Source organism: Dermacentor albipictus, chromosome 5 (assembly GCF_038994185.2).
Source record: "Dermacentor albipictus isolate Rhodes 1998 colony chromosome 5, USDA_Dalb.pri_finalv2, whole genome shotgun sequence".
NCBI classification, from domain to species: domain Eukaryota; kingdom Metazoa; phylum Arthropoda; class Arachnida; order Ixodida; family Ixodidae; genus Dermacentor; species Dermacentor albipictus.
The window spans coordinates 85,409,712-85,429,558 of NC_091825.1; the positions used below are offsets into that span (position 1 = coordinate 85,409,712).

The 19,847-nt window shown below is 45.1% G+C and overlaps 1 protein-coding gene across 2 annotated transcripts in view; it reads left to right on the forward strand.

The window, feature by feature from the left end:
* The first annotated feature begins 4,559 nt into the window (after positions 1 to 4,559).
* LOC135905788 (glutamate receptor ionotropic, kainate 2-like) overlaps positions 4,560 to 19,847 on the forward strand; it is a 74,421-nt gene continuing 59,133 nt past the window's right edge. Inside the window, exon 1 of one of the 2 annotated variants that reach the window (XM_070538504.1) lies at positions 4,560 to 5,187. In XM_070538504.1, the coding sequence (XP_070394605.1) occupies positions 5,085 to 5,187 (103 nt within the window). In that variant the 5' untranslated portion in view covers positions 4,560 to 5,084. The remainder of the gene's footprint in view (positions 5,188 to 19,847) is intronic. The other variant, XM_065436833.2, reaches the window with a different exon arrangement.

Genomic DNA, 19,847 nt, shown 5'->3' on the forward strand with positions numbered 1-19,847 from the left:
CCACGCCTATCATGCGCTGCGAATGCTCGACCGAAGGATGACGAGGAAGCAAGCACGCCGAAACAAACAAAAAAGAAAGGTTTATGGGAGTACTGGCCCAAAATAGTATTGCCCCACCCTCTAGGCCACATCACTTAACTGACCGACTCCGAAAGTTTTATATGTCCTTGCCGATCATGAAACTCCTTGCAGTCGGTTGAAAAATCTAAAGGTTATCACAAGCAAATGCTTTGCTTTAAAATAAACTATATTCCCAGCTGCAGTGAAATTTCTTAGGCCAAAATACGTGTGCCTTAACTCGTAATTTTCTCGCAACTTCTCCGTGGCTTACTATTGAGTCTTAATTTAACTTAAAGTATGGGGTTTCACGTCCCAAAACCACTTTTTGATTATGAGGAACGCAGTAGTGGAGGACTCCGGAAATTTCGACTACCTGAGATTCTTTAACGTGCACCTAAATCTAAGTACACGGGTGTTTTCGCATTTCGGCCCCATCGAAATGCGGCCGCCGTGGCTGGGAAGTAATGATTCTAATGTGCATTGTGGAACTTGAAATACAGCGACATACTTAAGAATGTTTTCCACACCTAATGCCACGTAGCTGGACAGAACCAATGTAATGTTGTTTCCGCTTGCTTGGAGATACTCAAATTATTTTTTTTTCATTCCGCCTAATTAGGTAATACGTTTTAATTAATTAGTTACCTTGTCAAATATTATAGTTGGATGAAAATTGTCAATGAAGAAACTGTAGAGCGACACGAAAAATGCCCGGTACAGCTTTCTGTTGCTGAATACATGGTACATAAAAGGGTTTTTCTGAGCTCGAAAGGATCCCGCAAATACACACAAAATTATTGCGCGACTCGCCACTTGAGACACTTTGAGTGTACTCGTGGGCACCTTCCACGCTCTGAAAAATACTTTTATGTAACGTATTGAGCAATAGAAAGATCTATCGCGACCTTTGATGTTACTCTACAATATTATTATTGAAACTTTATTTTAAATTTATTATTTGAGAAACTGAATACTAATTTAAGACTAATAATGCAATTAGGCGCCATGCGAGATATAGTTCCAATATTTTCCAACCGATGGCAAATAACCTTAGCTATGTTCTGTCCACCTACGTGGCATTTGCATATTTTTAAACTCTGGCTAAACTTAGTTGGAACACCCTGTATAGTGTAATTCGCACAAGGACGAGGCCAAGGTCAGCTTTCAAAGAGCCCTGTTCACATGCAGCAGAGAAAAGCTGCGAGTATAATGCAATGAGACTGCTTTAGGTAAGGCCTATGCGACTGTATATTGACCCTGCTTCCTGCGATGCTAGGACAGGGCCTGCTCCCGGTTTTCTGATGGCCGAGGCGGCGCCTCGGCCGGAGGCTAATCTGCTATACAGGAGTCAATGAAGGGCCCATACTTGCAATGCAGCTATGCGAAAACCATAACGTTTTCATGGGACGTTCAAGCGCTCAGTTCCACATATTCTATACTGCCGCAGGTGACGCGTTTCCTTCGACATTACAGCAATCTTTATGTATGCATTTTTGCAAGCGCAAGTTGCCTGGCTTGGAATTTTATACAAAGTCCCGCAGGAGTTATTCTTTTACCTTCGGTGACATTGGAGTTTATTTCAGGATCAACTCTATTAGGCGCATTTGCAGATAACGCTCCGAGCTGCCTAAATTGTTTTCGTGGTACAAAACATTGATCTTGTTTTCTCGCAAAGTGACTACTGGAAGAATCGCAAGCGCGTTTTTGTCTATTCCGTAGATTCTTCAAAAAAAAAAAAGATTAGCTGCACATTTACTGGATGGACTTTGGCCTATAGCTTCGAAGATTTCGCAACATTATTATTCTTGGCTTGAGGTAGTGCCATGTGAAACTTCCTACTCCTACTTTATCAAAAGATGGCGAAAACTGTGATTCCTAAGAAGCTGGGAGCTGTTGTAGCGAAACCCAATGACCTGTGCTTTCTTGGTACCTGTGCTGTGCAGTTCTTGGTATGTAGACTCCATCGGAAAAATTACTAGTTATTGTGACTCATCTTTCTACCTTAAGCTCACAGCAGTTAAGCTTCAATTGGCTTAATAAACAGAAGCTTTTTATATAAGAAAATTAAAGTAAAGCAAATGCTTCTTATTGCGTCTAAGTTGTGAACGTTCTTTGTTATTTTAATTTCTTTTGTTTTGCGACAGTTCTATGCATCTGCCCAAACATTGTGAGCCGAAGTATTGGACATTTCTTAGGAAAGCCTTATTCTGTATTTTTTGCTTGTCAACACACCATTACCGCCCATTTCAGGGCTCCAGGTGCACCTGCGGAGCAACGATAAGCCATCACGTGCCTCTGAAACTGCAACACCAAAGTTTGAGTCTACCCGCCGTGGTTGCTTAGTGGTTATGGCGTTGGACTGCAAAGCACGACGTCGCAGGATCGAATGCCGGCCATGGGGGCCGCATTTCGATGGGGGCCAAATGCTAAAACGCCCGTGTACATAGATTTAGGTGCACGTTAAAGAACCCCAGCTGGCCGAAATTTCCGTCTTGCGTCAAAATTTCCATTTTGACCTGCGTCATAATGAGATCGTGGTTTTGGCACGTGAAACCTCGTTATTATTTTAAAGTGTGAGTCATCTCTAGCTTCTGCTCTACATGTGCAGGTTAAGGTTGAGTTCACTGGGGTGGTAGATAATGAAAAGAAGGTAAAAAAACTCTAATTCGTGGTTTTAAAATCACACTTCTAACTACTGTTCTTTTGAAGACCCCTGCAAGCTGACAGCTGCGTCACGCACGGAAAGGATTATCTAGCGTGTTGTTACTATGGCCATTATGTGATCGATAAGGCTTGTCCTCCCCCTCCCCCCAAATCCCCTCCCCCTTGCATAGGTGATAACGGTAACGTTACATGTCAACGTCCTTAGAAATCACCATAACTGAACGTCGACTTGCTACCGCATATTACCGCGAGTAAGAGAGCATTAAAGTAGAACGCTTGGTTTTATCCATTCTTAGAAAAGGTATACGTGTACCGTCTAGTCTTTCTCATGCATATATATATATATATATATATATATATATATATATATATATATATATATATATATATATATATATATATATATATATATATATATATATATATATACCTCTGCCACATGACCCTACCTTTTGCATCAGAATCTAGAGAGAGAAAGAGAGACAGAAACGATTGATTCAAGGGTGTATTAAGGCAGAAACACAATACAGAAACTCATAAACATACAAAAGTAGACACGAGTGGTAGGTTAAGCAAAGATAGTACAGTGCATACAAAGAAAACAAAGGAATGAATACTCCAGCACTGAATCTTTAAGTTGACCAGTATTGTTAGCAGCCAGACAAGGAACAGCATGCAAAGGTGAGGGAAGATGCAGAAAGGGAAGGCTACGTGTACGCGCATGGACGACGCCACGCACTTAAAGGAATTAGCACAGATTAATCGCCCTTAGCAACACTACAGGTGCCGTCACTGCCTTGTGTGTCGACGAATCAATGGGGACGGTGTTGACTGCAATGGAGCCCTCGTTGCGATTCGTTGTTCAGCCATGGCGTTTTGTAAGTGAGATCATGGACAGTAGCACTATAAATGATCGATGATCTACTATCAATGGCAGCAGCACGGGCAGCACTGGCAGCCATTCCAATTATTGGGTGCATGGGCGTACGGGTGCGCCATCTACCGGCAGCGCCCCCACTGACGTGACGTGAGAGATAATGCGCTGACGCCGCGGTGTAAGCTAAATGCTGACATATGTGCGCAGTTTACACAGGGGTTTATTGTTCGTAATAAAGAAGACAAATGCTCCGGGAGCGCAGGCAGTGGTCTCACTACGTTGCTTCAATGTTCTTGCATCGGTTAAAATTTCGAGGCTGATCTGCCCTTTTCGCAGCAATTACCTCTAGAATTGAAAGCCCTTCTACACGCTCAAACACGTTCTGCATTCCGGAAAAATAAAAAGACAACATTTCTGGTGAATGTGTTGTGTTCAGTGTGCAAAGCAGTGAAAAACATGGATCGCGTTTTGCCTAAGCGGAACGCTGTGCTATAGGAACTTGCGACTGTTGGCCACCATGTAGCTTGCAGTGACGACACCGTTAAGGCTGAGCTATAGCTACAAGGGTAAAGGACGAGACCGCAATACAGCATTCTAGTTAACGCCAGCCATGACTTTTCCGCAGATCCAATTCTCTACTGCGATGTTCTGGATACTGTGAGCAAAATTCTAAGGCGCTGAAGGACCAGCCCTAATTAAAGCCAGACACAAAGCGCCTAGCTCGGGACCCCGCTGGAACAGCTGGGCCACTGCGGCACGCGCGGGTCGAGGCTCGCGCTCAAAATAGACGCGCCATGGGTGCGAGCCCTCGGACACTCTCGCACGCATGCACTCTCGACGCCGAGGCGGCAAGTTGCTCGGTGCTTTTTTATTCCCGTTTGTCGCCCTCTCCCCGCTACCCCCTTAGTTGTCATTTAAAAGCCCCCTTCACCTCGCGCTTCCGGCGGCCCAAGCGTTGCCCCCTTTCTTTCACTCTCTCAAGCGCCTTCGAGAAAGAGACATCCGGCGTTTCTGTAGCGCCAGGTCCGAAAACGTAACGCTCCGTTCGAGCGGCGTCTGTGGACGAAATAGCAACAGACAGCCGCTGTCTTGCTTCACGATGCTTCCTCGTTGAGAAGGCCGAGAGCAGTGCCAGTTAGGCCTAGCGATAGCGAAAGGAGCTAGAACTCCGACCCCTGTAAACCAGTGTGGCGCCTGGCAAACGGGCATCCGGCTCGGGAGCATACGTAAGGCACCAGCGGTGCTTCGTAAATTGATCTTCCGTGACGTGGGCAAGGAAATACCTGGCGAAAAAATCGTGTCTTGCGAGTTACACAAATTCGAGCTTGGGGGGCCCAATTGCGCAAGGCCATCGTCATCTGTGATGCAGCCTAGGCAATCGAGACACAACGTGCGGTGACGGTAGTGGGAAACTTGAATGCTCTACCAGTCTGTCCTGTCTCCGTGTACAGATGAAGTGGTGGTGAACTGACGAGTGCGTAATATGGCGTGCTTACGTGGACGAGGTGCTGTGCTAGCGATCGCAGTGTTTGTGCTTTCGTGGGTCGCAGCTCTCGTCCATGGCCTCCCGGACGTCGTACGTATAGGTAAGACTTCGCCAACCTTTGCTCGTACTGCGGCATCCGAACTTCGTGCGATTCGCCTCGCGTGCTTGTCCTGTTACACGCTGCGTATACCAACTTAAGAATTCTGACGCTGTTACAAAAAAGGGGGGAAAAAGGATCAAAGTTGACATACGAAGGTTGATATATCCTGATGTTTTTATATCGACATATTGCGAGAGACCTGATAGCACTGGACGACGGGAATGTGCAGGTACACCACTTGTTCTGCTTTAAAAAAAAACAGTTATGCGAAGTTTTGGTAATTAGTCGATGTGGGGGTGCTTAAGGTGCTTCCTGCAAATAATCTCCGCCCCTTCAGGCAAAGCAACTGAGGGAGTATAATTGAGGTATCTGGAACAGCAAGTTCTACAAATTCTGTTTACTGTAAAAAAGGGGAAATAAAACACAAACATCTTATATACAGTGCACCATGGTATACCACCAGCTAGCCACGTTTATCTGTCCATATTGTGGTGCGGGCTGCGTACCTTCTTGCTTTTGCGTTCTGACTTTTCAGTTCACGCTTGGTTTGACTTGGTTATCTGAACAGTATCATAGAGCGCTTTAAGTCAAAATGAAGAAACAACCACAAAAAAAAGAAACGACAAATGACAGGTGCAACTAACTTGTTACACATAAGCAACCATTCATCATCAGCGAAAGGGGTCGGCCGCTTGTTATCTCGATATGACCATTACGTTTTGTGAATTTTAGTGTGCTCGTGTCACGTGCACCTATTTTTGCATGACTCTGTCGGAAACGCTACTGGAAGACCACGAGGAATGTTTATAGTTTGCCATCTGCGGTTTATTTACAGAGGCGCCCGCGGTGAAAGCGCCTGTGAGACTTCCATTACGCCGCTTTGTGGCTTTCGCTTATCTAAGAACGTTAAAAACTGCTAGCTGGACACGAGACGAAGAAAAGCGCATATAGAAACCCACACAGGTGCTTTTAAATGTTTTGATGGATTACCAACATGCCCCAAACTGCCGCTCTTGTTCGCTTACCTCTCAGTCCTCTCACCATATTCAATTATTGATTATTAAATTGGAATACTAATAATTGTTTTTCTATTAATGTTAATTTATTCCCTCTTCTTATATGCACCGATGCTCGAGACACACATCCAAGCAACAGTCAATAGGTAACAATACTGACCTAGCCATAGATGTCATGTATTGAGCATGCGAAAAGGTATGCAAGAAGACAGGAAAAAGACAATGAAATAATTCGGTATTTCAAGGAAATTTTCTCAGATTCCTTTCGAGCTTCGCTGACGTAGCTCACGAAAGAGGACCACTATTTGTATGCCAGTCAATGTGCGTATTTGCACATTTCATGTGCAACTACGGCGGAGCGATTATCGCGCAACCTTTATTACCGCTTCTACCGTGGCAGCTTGAAGTTAGGAATTGTAGTCGAGAATATGATATGGACATTGTGCTCGGGTATGGGACCCTTAAAAGTTTAATGCCATTAAATGTTGAACGTTCGCACCTTCAGCTTGGAGTAATATATTTCAGAGAGAGAGAGGGGGGTTTCCCGAGAAAGTTCCGAATCTAATTTTTTTTTTACTTTTCAAACGCCATCCACTCAGAAGGTTTATCTTGCCGACAGACATCAAAAGTGATGCACCATGTCATTGCTTATACACGTACTCCGATGCAAGGCATATAAGCTTCTAGCTAGGTAACTCCCCCGGCGCAGGTCTACCGGGCCTATCGCTGCTTTTAAGCTTTCTCCATCTTCTCATCTATAGCATCTTTTATGTGACGCTAGCCTTCTGTCCAAGGCGCCGTGCTAAAAAAAAATCTCCGAAACCAACAATATCTAAGGAACATCTTGCTCGTTGCCGATTGCGGTAATTGAAAGCTTACGCGTAGCATGCAAATCTGTATGAAGAATGAGAAGCGTCAATCACCTAAGAGGTGGAGGAATATTATTTAAGCAGAATTAAAATAAAATACAGGTGATGATATTCCACTAAACGTGCGCAATCAAGGACTGCCTTATGCTGTATAGAGGCACCTGTAGTGAGCGACTCACATCACAACTGCCTTCAGCGCCGGGGTGGTGCAGCCACAGCTATTGTCAGCTGGTATACGCCCCCCGGTAAATGGTAATTACGTCACGAGAGCCAGCTTATCTCCTGGTTCCCGGCAAGCCATGCTTCTAAGAACAAGAAAAACCGTTTAAGGCTCCTATTATACAGCGGTTTCGTTGAAGCGCGAGCGGGTGACGCCATCCCGCTCTCGTCATCGACTATGCGCTCAACGAGCGCGCTGTTTTCTCGGCAGACGCAAGAGACAACGAGAACGAGTAGTGTCTGCTGCTGCAGTCTGCGTCTTGCTTCAACAGCCGTGATTTTCAACCTCTTTCTTCTTGTAGTGACAATTTCTCTTTGTGTACGTGGTTGTTCACGTATTAATTAGGTGCCAGCAGCACAACCATGCTACTAATAAATAGAATTTGTCCCATTGCGTTCAAGTTACGAGAGCCAGCAAGCCACAGCTTGTCGTTATTTATTTTCTTTCGGCAGGACATTAACCGGCAGCAAAATGTGACACATTTATATTAGCAAATTTTGCACCAGCAGGAGATACAATGGCCAAAGAAATCTTACACAGCTGAGTACAACTCGTATATACAGTACGAACTGCACATTCTATAGGCTCATCAGCACATGAGAAAGCTTCTTACAATTTCTGAAAAGCAAAAGTCATCTTCTTTTGCTCTACCCGTGACAGTCGCACCAAGGCAACTCGTTTATCACAACATTTATTTGAGATTTGTTATGCAAAAAAGTATCAGTAAGCAAGACCGGTGAAAAGATATAAAGGCATCACATTTCGCATACTCAGACGAGGTTCTGTGGAGGTGGGATAGTTCGCGCTGGGGTGGTTGTATGGAGAAAAAGTGAAGGTCTAATAAGGTTATACACAACACAAATGCTGAAGAAATTTCAGCACTGTTTTGGCGAAACAGTGATCTAAATTCACGTAGGTCAGCTTTTATTATGCTTTGTAGCGGAATCTATGCTAAAATCTGGCACAGAAAGTGAACAGGCCACATTCTTATTTTAACTGCTACTATGTTGAAGTAACCGGTTTGGCATGCTCCTTTCTGAGCAGCTGCATGAAAATACTGATCAGTTTCTGGCAGCTAAATTATTTTGATCCATGATTTTCTTATTCACTTCTAAATAAGGCACTGAAAGAGTAGTTGGTTCAAACTTTCATTTACTCCCTGTCTTCCGTGCTGTTCCGAATGCTTATTAGAGGAAGACCAGCCCGCAAATTCTGTAAGCCACCGGTCAATTTTCTGTGAGTATGCGCTACTGTAGAAGAAATTTCGTTACACAGGGGGGAAGAAAACTTTGCGGGAACGCCGGAGTGCGTGACTCGCATATCACGGTCTTGAGCACCTTCCTACCAAATGCATGCCAGCGCAACTTGCTGCGAAGTTAAATCCGCTCGTCTTCAGCAAACTCTGCTCGGCTGCTTCGTTCCCATTTTACAACTGCTAACACAGCATATCTCACATGAATATCCGATAAAGAACAGACAAGCAGGCGGTTTTTTGGTGATGCATAAAAATCTTCGCTACGTATGTAGTAAAAAGTGCCCTGTGCCGCAGCAGACAACGCTGGCAAACCAGCGCTTGCAGGGCTTTTTACACCTGTGCAGTGCTCCCTCAACTGATTTCCGCAACTCGCGAAGCTCCACGAAACATGCAATGCCTAGCCAACAACAAGCAAGCACAGTGTCCTCTAACCTAGCAACCCCGTCTGCGCAGCACGCATTCAGATATCTTGAGTAGAGTTTTATCACCTTCTTATTCCTCCACAAAACAGACAGCAGTCGCCGAGATGTAGCGAAGCAAAATTTCCGTCACCGAGGTCGCTAGCACTCGCTTGACTCAGCAGTTGATGTCGATACGTATAGCTTCAATGAATTTATGCACCACAGGCAAATGTGCCACATACCGGAGACCTTTCCTTTCCTCTCGTAACCGTTTTGATTAGGTCAGCGGCTACTCACTACCTAACGGCTGCATGGAAAGCGCGCTTACCTTTCATTTTCTTAGAAGCGCAACAAAGTGTCTCTACTGTCTGCCGGTGTTGGCCCCACACAGAGCTGCGTGGGACACATTGTGGCCTTTCTTCTGTTTTCCTTACATTGTTGGACCACTGACCGATACGGAAACAAAGACTTGCAGCACACAGTATACGGCAAAGGCTTGCACGTCTACAGAGAGCATCAGGAGCAGACGAACAAAATGGCTGCCAAGCCGGCAGCCGCAATAGCGACGCCCGTAGACGCAACATATCATGCGGTGAAATACAAAAAAAAGTCCTGCAAAACCAGAAAATTAATTGTAAGAAATTCTTCTTACAATTAGTTCAATAGTACAACAAGTTCTTTAACACTTAATTACACGATTTTACTTTAATTATTTCTAGGTTCCGAAGGCCAAGCCCAAAATGCAAAACGCATTTGATTTCCCGTTGGCCGCCAGGAACATGGCGACGTTATTTGCCAGATGCCGAAACTGGCCCAGCTATCCAGACAGTGCAGCAGTTTTATGCACGCACGAAATTTGTACCGGTGTCGCCGCAGGTTGGAGAGTGGCGTTGTTTTTTATCTTACACTTAGCTTGAGATGAAAAATCTACAGATACTCACCGAGGTCGATTCAAATCGGTCGCGAAGCTTCGGGCGAAAAGCGGTTCAGTACAAATTGTCCACGACATCAGCAAGGGGGATTATGGGAGCAGCTATTGAAGCGCGACTATGTTTGGAGGGAACAAACATTGAGAAACAAAAAAGCGTTTTCTTTTTATTCAAGCCAGACACAGTTAGATTCATTCAACGAAAATAAAATTCATGGTGAATCTTATATATTCGTACCGAGTTAAGAAAATACAAGTTTATTGAATTTATTATTATTAATAAATACATCTCTTTCCAGAGCCCATCGTTACAGGGGGCGTTGACGCAACTATCACTCGCAATGCAATGCAGCTCTTGAAATGTGCAGAAAGGCGCGCTCGTAAACTTCACCTGTTGAAATACGCCCCTCTCACAGGTTGAGCTTTTTTGCTTGTCGAAGTTTGTCTGAATTTGCTGACGCGGGTAGCTTCATCGCTTCTTAACCTGTTCAGTCAGAAGTAGGAAGTTACGACCGCCAGATTATTTTGTGGTTGTTCTCGTGCGAATGCGCTGGCCGACGGGCTTGGCATCCGACGATAGGAACAGAACTCTACACCTAAAGCTTTCGTCGGCCTCCAAGGAAAGTATGTTCTGTGCAGGGATGCAAGTTCGACAACCCTACAGCTGGCCTTTTCCTGCATCGCTTTCCGCGCTGAAAGCTCGAAACGCCCATCAAGTCTAATAGCGGGGCATTCGAATATATAGCTTCAAAGGCAGGCGAACAAAACAAATTTCGCGCCTTCGAAAGCAAAATGACGTCACTTTTGCTTTTAACGAATATGGCGTCACATTATTTTTTCTTCTGCCGGAAGGGTTCCCACCACATACAGATGGCGTTAAGCCCCATGAACCGCCGATGAACCGCCATGTTTTGAACGTATGGGCTCCTATGGAAGCTTCGCTACTATGTATATTTACCTTGCACTCACGCTTCTCGCCTTCGAAAATTGCAGTGGGCATTCGCGCACGTGAGAATGTAACAGACCACTTTCATTTACCGCATCGCCGTAGTATAAGTTGCCTTGACGCACTGGGCTGGGCACTTATATGGTGGTCTTTACCAAACCAGTGAAACAAACAGCGGTGACTTACCGATGGGCAACGCATGCTCAGATGCACATCGCATTTATTTATTTTTATTTATTTAAGATACTTTCAGGGCCCGAAGGCATTACAGAAAGGAGTGGGTGAACATAACAAAACATTTGTGCAATATACAAAGACAGATTCAATGTGGCGTTTCATGAATGCTGGTTTTGAAGGTGTCGGTATCCAGGATGGCTGCAACGGTGGCGGGAAGGTGGTTCCAATCTTTGCTTGTGCTAGGGATGAATGCACTACTGCAAAGTTTAGTACGTGAAGACGGCACACCAACTTTGAAACTATGGTCAGAGCGAGATGATATGTATGACGGTTGGGTGATGAGCTGTTCTTTCAACAAAGGGTTGTGGTGGTATATTTTATGGAATAGCGAAAGGCGGAAGCATCTACGACGGAAAGAAAGTTCTGGCAAGTTAAGTGTTATCTTCATTGAGGTAACGCTAGCATGTCGGGAGTAGTTTGATAAGATGAAACGTGCTGCACGATTTTGAATGGCTTCTATGCTGTTTATGAGTGTAATGTTATCTCTAGAGCCAGCGTATTTTCCACCGTGTGGATGATACTGTTACCCAGCTAAGCGCCCCCGTCTTGTTGACATCAGCGACAGCCGTGCTGCCCAATACAAAGTGAAGTTTTCTACCCGAATAATAAACTGGGGCCATTTGAGCACGGCTTCTAGTTCGAAATTTCTATTTGCCATTGGCCGACCATCTTCGCTAATTTATCTGAGGCATCAGGATTGTCTGGAATGTTGTCGTACGAGAAATTTTAGTGTAAGAAGGTTTTATGAACACGGCCCCTGTTTATCAAGCGCAGTGTAAAGGTGAGCGCACGCGGCCAAGTGCCAAATGCAGCTACTGCGCCTTCAACTCTGTAACAGCGAGATTTTGGAGTTATACATCTTCACAAGCCGGTAAAGCTTGAAATCACCGTGGAGTTTGTATTAAGCAGTCCTGTAATGCACTGTGTCTTAAGGGAACCTAAGGGCTTCCCTATGTTGAAATTTACTGGAATATACAATCGGTCGTGTTTGAGGTACGGACATTCTGCATAACCTGGAAGTGTCGGAGGGTACACTGCACCCTCCTTGGTAAAAGAACCGCAGGTTGGATTTCGACCAACACTGGCTACAGCAGGCCCAAGGAATATTGTTGCGCAGTAAACACGGGCACTTGCAACCCACTGAACCGCCACAACTGCACCAATTGCACCGAACGTGCCGAAAACGGGTGGACCACCTTTTCTGGCACGTGCTAAATTTTGGAAGAAACTGTACTGCACCCTATTTTAGCCCAAGTGCGGCCCCGCCTCAATGATGACGGATGTTTAGTATCGCAGGAAATCTGTCTTGGCATTTGCTGTTTGTTTTGGTAAGTGCTTCATCGTGATTTCACGTGTGTATACACGCGAGGAGTGGTTCAAGCCGTCGTTCATCCGCACGTGTAGACCAACGGCTTCAAGTTTTCTAAACACATCTCAAAACCACAACCTAACTGAAATTCTCCACGAGGTGCCATTTTACTGCACCGGTGCGCCGATTTCCTGTTGCTCAGTGACCTAGCTCTAACGCAAACTGATTTGTATTCTGGCTAGTGAGCGCCTACCTTGTCCAGGCTTCGCCTTCCTTTCTTCGTAATTTGTTCCCAGCTTTACTATAGCCCTTGTATGAACGGTGTTCTTTAAGCAAGCACATTCAGGGACAATGAAAGCAAGGATTGTCACTGACTTCAGGCCTCATTTACTTGAATGTATTCTGGTTTCTTTCGTGTATGATAACAGCCTTGCAACGTCGTCGGACGCAATCTAGCCGGTGCCCATTGTTTGGAGCCAGAATGTCTCCCACCATACTCGTCTCAGCAACAATGAAAGATGACCGAGGCGAGAAAAAAAGAAGCGCGCCAAACGAAACCTGAGTAGCACGCACGCACAATAAGCGGCACTTGAGATAGCCTACATCATAGTTTCCGACCGCCTCCCTAAATGTACCCGGTTTACTGTGCTCTCCCTAGACATGCCGTACAGCCAACCACAGAACACGGAAGGCCTGTAAGTGCGGGTTCCAATGTCTACGTCTGAAGAGATTATCTGCCACGAAGTGTGACGGGCAGGTTGCACCACCTCATGGTTGCCACATTTTGGCCTCTCGTGAGCGATGGACAGACGTGGGTCGGAAATCGGAAGCATTACTTTGATTACCGCTGCGGTTCTGCCTCGCGTACATATCCTCTCGGACGGTTCCACAGCAGCTGACTCGTAGACTGAGAGCCTCCGTATCAACGTGAAATTGGATAGGCGAGCAATGCCCGTGCCAGTTTGGATTCATGCTCGCGACAACCTTGTAGTTTCCGCCTCCAAAAATTACCCACAACTGACGGCAATGAATTACTTCCTATTGGTTGCGCGAGCACAGAGAGAATTGAAAGGGACACTGTGAGCAGCAACGCATTTTATTTGACTTACACATTTTATTTGACTTACACATTGGCGACCGCCCCCCCCCCCCCCCCTCCATATGCACTGGCTTCCTGGAGCTCTTCGTAATTGTATTGCTATGGTGTTTCAGTGAGTGTATGTATGTGGACATTTAACAAGGGAGTAGCAATGCCAACGTCGTCGTACAATGTTTTACGGGTTTGTGGTGACAGCTGTTCTTACGATTGTGGCGCCAATCTTGCCATATTGTGACGCTTGTTTGAAATGGACAGCAAATATCCTTCGTATTTTGATTCCTTCGAAAAAAAAACTACAAAATAAACACTTGACATGCTTTATATTGGGCTTGTGGTGCAGGCACCAAGCCGTACACGAGTTTTTCACTGGCTTGGAGCGTCCCAAACATAGCAATAAACGTTAAAGACAATCCGAATTTTCGTTGAACTTTAAGCAGTCGTACTTAGGAACTCATCGAAAGAGTTCCACAAAAAAGAAACCAGAACAGTCGCTAGACATTTCACAAGATATTACAAGCTGCTCGCATTAGTCGGTGCTTGTGTGAGTGGATTTTGAATGTGGAATTAGGTATGGGACGTGTTGCTACAATGTTTGCCCCGCCGTCTTACACAGGACGAAAAAAAAAAAAACGAAGCAAGGAACACTTGTTCGACTTTAAGGTAGGACTTGGTAAATCCCACCGAAACTGACTAAGACCTTATTTCGAAGATTATCACGCGTGTCAACACTGGTACAATGGGCATGACTCCGAATCAAAGGAAGTTTTCAGCCAGTTGACACATTCTTCCCAGAGATAAAAAAAGAGCTTGGCAAGTGCACTCGCGTGATTTCACCACTTCTTTCTTTTTTCTCTCTCGTTTGACGTTGGGGGATACGTGCCACGCGAAGTTGTTCCTGCTAGAAAGGCGGTAAATCAGCAATTTTGCTTGAGGTCATTATTTAGGCGACATTTAAAAAAGTATCTTCGAAAAAAGCGCAAAAAAAGAATGGAATGCGGGTAATAATTTTCTACGTTACAACTGCTGCGCAACACCGCAGCACAAAGTGTTTTCGCTATGCCGTAGTATATATAATAATTAGCCTCTGACGAATGGGAAGGCGTTCCCTACGCATTCTATTTATCTGGCAGCACACTCTGATTTTTCTTCATTTTCAAAGAAAAGTCCATGAAGTAAGGATACTTACTACTGTGCACAAGGTAAAAACGTCTTCGCAGAGGTTACAGAAGTGTTTATTACTGGGTTAATTCTGACGGTTCATCAAAGGACGGCTTGGTAGGCTGCGGGATCTTCGGTACCCAGTTGCTGCTTGCGCTCGGCTACGCGGGCCTGTTCTTGTGCCCGGGTTGCAGCATCAGCCCGGCGTAGACGAGCTCGTTCCTGGTTCTGCTCGCAGCGTTGGTGATCAAAAGCTGCCTGCTCCTCAGGCAGCTTTCAGTGGTATGACAGTACGTGGCCAACTCTTTTCGGAGCCTGAGGGAAACTGCTGCGCGCACGCTCGGCTGTGACGGAGAGAAACGATGGCACTACGGGCGCAGCCAATCTCGCGCCTATCTTTCTCTTTATTTCGCGCATGCCCGTGGGGTTCCACCGGAGGAGTTTTCGGCGTACAAGGAACCGACGAACGGACGGCCGAAGCGGCTATTCATGTAGAGCTTCGCTGTAATAAGCATTCTCTATCAGTTCACAATTACACATTACACGTAAAACCAATACTTACAAAGTAAGAAGTAATGGGCGACAGCCAACACTGCATCTGGCATAATGTATGTGAAGCGAAGTGGTTAATTAAATCCTGCACGACTAATAGCGATGCATACAACTGTTTACTTTTATACTATGAAGCGTGCAATCTCACGCGATGTTTATGTTTGCCTAACACAACGCTCATATCTTCAATATCATGCAGACTTTATGTTTATGCAACACACTGCTCAGAAGTCCAGCCGAACAAGAAACACCAAATCAGGCGGATGCAGCGTTAGACGTGTACGTTGCGACGCCATGAAGACAAAGGCGGTGTATGACAGTTGTTGAGGGAAAAACGGGGATTACAGGTGTATGCACCCAAAAGTACGACACATATTTTGCTACATTTAGGCATTCTGTACTTTTTGTGCGGTGGTGGCACATACACATTCTGGAGGATTGGCCAGAAATGAAGACACACCCAGTGCCATTGTGAAAAAGGCACTGTATTCAGCCATACCTTCTATATCCAATAATATCATGTGGCATATGGGAAAGGCATTTTTTCATATTGCATCTTATATATTTCTGTAGGGTTTTTATACGGCAGTTAAGGGGCACGTGTATTTTTCAATATGGTGGCCACATATCGAATAAATAAACAAATAAATAAATAAATAAATAAATAAATAAATAAATAAATAAATCAAAAACATCTAAATCATAAAACCCATTGAGATTAATGCGCTTTCCATTAACAGGTGGGTCTGCCTTAGAGTTGACTGCGCGCCGACATTATTGGTACGTTTTATATAGACATTTTTGCTTGGTTTCGGAGAACATAGGTTTACTTGCAAGCACTATTTTTGTGGTCAGCCATACACAGGCTATGTAACCCCGTTCGTTAGTACTAGTAATCGGAGCGCACGTCATCTTCGTTATATATATCTACACACATATCCGCCGAGACATTGACCGCCCCAGCACGCAGCAGTCACGCCAAACTGGAGAAATTCGGCAAGCAAAGCTTCAGTTCAAAACACTTGTGCCATTTGGGCACGCCATATTTAAAATGCTTGTGCACGAAGGGCCTCTCTAGAACACGTAATCGTCCACTGTTTCCGCTCTGTTTTTCCCTGAAACACCTGAGGGTCAGCACTCACCGACTTGTAGTGAACGATTTTTAATCCTTCTGAACCTAGTTTGGGTCGCTATGTTCGCTGAAATAGCCTCTGGAAAACGAAGAAACTTACCCAGTCACAGCAAGGAGATCGAATCCAGACCGACTTATGCTGCACAGACAAATAAATACCACTCAAGGAATCTTCAGCACTGAATGTGTCTACGGAAAAGAAGTCCTTACAATGTTGTTCATGCCGGAGGATTCTACCGGCAGTTTACAAATCAGGATTAAGCAAGCTCTATAATTGACTAAAATTTTAAAAAAAATCACACTGAATGAAATTTAGGTTGTAAGACATAATTGCAGAAAGAACATCCTGGTCCTCTCCCCTGGGTCCTCTGCGCTAATTATGTCGTCTGGTTACCATGAAGATCGGATGTCTCATGTGTGAGGAAGATGGGACCACAGCCGGCGTCATCTAAGATATTTATATGGTTGTTCCGAACGTGGACCTCCTGATACTTACAAAGCCTCCTACGAAAGGTGTGGCCGCCGTCGCCATCAATCGCTGCTGGCACATGCGCTGTGTGAAGATCATGTTCAAAGGTGACCACACTGCCACTCATGTCAATGTCGACCACTTCCTATATGCGGTCGACCAGTTCATTCTGATATTAGTTCAATCCCAGAAGTATCTGACCATCACACATGGGATTGTCGCGTGTACGAGCTCAACAATGTATTATTATGGGCGGGATCGCGAAATGACGACACCTACGGTGCAGCCGTTATCAAGTACTTTAACTGCTATGGTTCTGACGCCACTTCTATATACTGTTCCAAATTCCAGACGAATTCACTGTCAGGAAAAAAAATACAATAAAAAATTACAACCATTCCACTCCAAGCAGATGGAATGACAGCGAAAGCTGACGACAGACAAAGCTCTCAAATGAAAAGCAAAGTGCTTTCGCTGCCATTCCATCTTCGCAGGTTGCAATGGTTGCCCGGACTCGCGATTGTCGTTTTCATTCAGCATCGCGGTAGCGTTCTTCGTCGGTGGTCGTTTCGCAGCGCGCCGTTTACATTTTCATTGCTGTTCCCTTCAGCGCTCCTCGTACGAACGTTGTTCGTCGGGAGCACGAACTATACGTGTCTGCCCCATCGATAACGCAGCTGTTTTTTAGCACCTCTACCTCTCCTGCTTATATACTGGGATAACCGTGACATCACGCTATTTTTCACGGCGAGCGTTCCAATCTGTTCCCCATTTTGACATCTGCGCCGCCGCACTGCATTCGTACGGGATCGCACTCAAAGCAAACAATGAAACCCATTGTTCCTGCCATGTTAACGCCAGAATTGAAGACATGCTAGCAGAGCCTTCCTAAGTTATTTTCGCGTTGTTTAATCAGCTACAACGTTGTCTGAGATATCAAAGCCACCAGATATTCATGTTAAACTAGATGTAGCACAAACACCGCATGAAACATGCGGAATTACTAGGATACCTGCATAGTACGAAAAAATTCTACACTGCCAGCTAACTGTGGAAGTGCACCACTGGAAGCAAAGTGGTCGCCCAAAGCTCCCTCCCGCTGCAAGTTCATCGCTGGCAGGCAATTCTTTGTCCTCAGCTTTGGAGAAACTGAACATCTCCTCTTGAACACAATTTACTTAACCACGAGCTGACTTTCGGAGGTGTCCTAGCCTCCGCGTGAGCAGCCAAGCAAAAACTAGCAGTTCCAGCAGCATCGGATTCTGTGAGCAATACGTGTTCGCGCAAAAGCCCACATCAGCCCACGCGCTGAGCCCGTGAAATATTGAGCGCATATGGAAGTCGGTGTCGAAGTGCTCAGCGGGGAAACACGAGCGCCGCTACCCTACGCCCGTGTCGACCGCGGGATTCAGCAGCAAAAGAGAGTGCGCAGCGAGGCTCATCTTTCATTTTTGCAGCCGCACGCGGAAGTAAGGCTACTTGACAGGTTTTAGATGCGGCACTTCTTTATGCGGTGAACTGGGTGGTCGACAAAGAGATCAATCACCACGTGGCCCAAAGTGGCCGCGGTGTAAGCAGCCCCTCCTGGCATGGATTTACTGCTAGACCCGATCTGTGCGCGAATGCGCTTTTTCACCGCAGTGAAGACGCTCGAGGGTAAGAGGGAGGCGAAAACGCTCCAGAGGTTCCATTTCGCCTCATGCAGTTGTGTTCTTTGTTCTTCTTTGAGACGTAGCATTCGTGCTAAAAGAAGCTGGGAAGTGTCATATTGGCTACGTTATTTCCCATAAATACGGCATGAGGCAGATGTAGTACCCTCGTACGTACTGGAAGAGTCAGTCGAGGAGGCAATCATGCATACTGCTGAATATCTGAAGACTTTCATCTGTGTCTGGATTACATCAAGTGGTAGGTATTAGATGAAGTTTAGAAATGCAAGTCCGTATCGTGCTGGAAATATGTCTGCTCTTCTTAACCCTCTAATTTGTTTTGAATGCATTGGCATTGTAAGTGTCGGAGAGGAAAATTTGTACTTTTGAATTGTGGGATTCTTGTCACGTGGTAGAGGTGGAAAAGGGAGGGGAGAGCATGGAAGAGTTATTTGTGCATTTGTATGTATGTATGTATGTATGTATGTATGTATGTATGTATGTATGTATGTATGTATGTATGTATGTATGTATGTATGTATGTATGTATGTATGTATGTATGTATGTATGTATGTATGTATGTATGTATGTATGTATGTATGTATGAATGTATGTATGTATGTATGTGTGTGTATGTATGTGTGTATGTATGTATGTGTATGTATGTATGTATGTATGTATGTATGTATGTATGTATGTATGTATGTATGTATGTATGTATGTATGTATGTATGTATGTATGTATGTATGTATGTATGTATGTATGTATGTATGTATGGCGCAACTAAGGGTCGTATATTCCGAACCACCATCAGCTGAATTTCGCTCCTAGAAGAGGCAGAACGTGTGCCAATTGTGCTCCTTAATAACACTTAGCAATGTCGTCAACGCGGTTTAAATCATGGATCCGGGACCTCAAAGAGCTACGACCTAATGCTAAGGTAATTTGCTCGCGTCTGTCGCGAATACTCTGGTAATTTCATTTACAAACATAATTTCGTTCGTTCCGCTGAACTGCAGTCAAACTTAATCTTCACGTGCTATGGGACATCTACGAAAATTTTACTGCGCAGTGACTTTCATCAACCATGCGCGCAAAGTACAGCTGCGTTTCCAGTAAGTTTGACGTCAGGGTAACTCTGAATACCCCAGTGACGCCTCAAGTATTCTCTACAAACATAAAGAGGCAACGGCTCAAAGTATACCGGCTAATTGCCGTCGCTATCAGACAGAGTTGAGCCCTTTGTCCGCAAACAAAGCGGGTGGGAGACGCATTTCTCAATGTGTCTCAGCTATGCCTAACACCAGATCACGAGCCACTTAGTGACACCGCAGAAGGAGGCTCTGAGGCCTTAGCCGTAATTCCGGAAGGAGCAAATTGATGGACGGTCGGCGCAGGAGTTGTCGCCGTCCGGATGC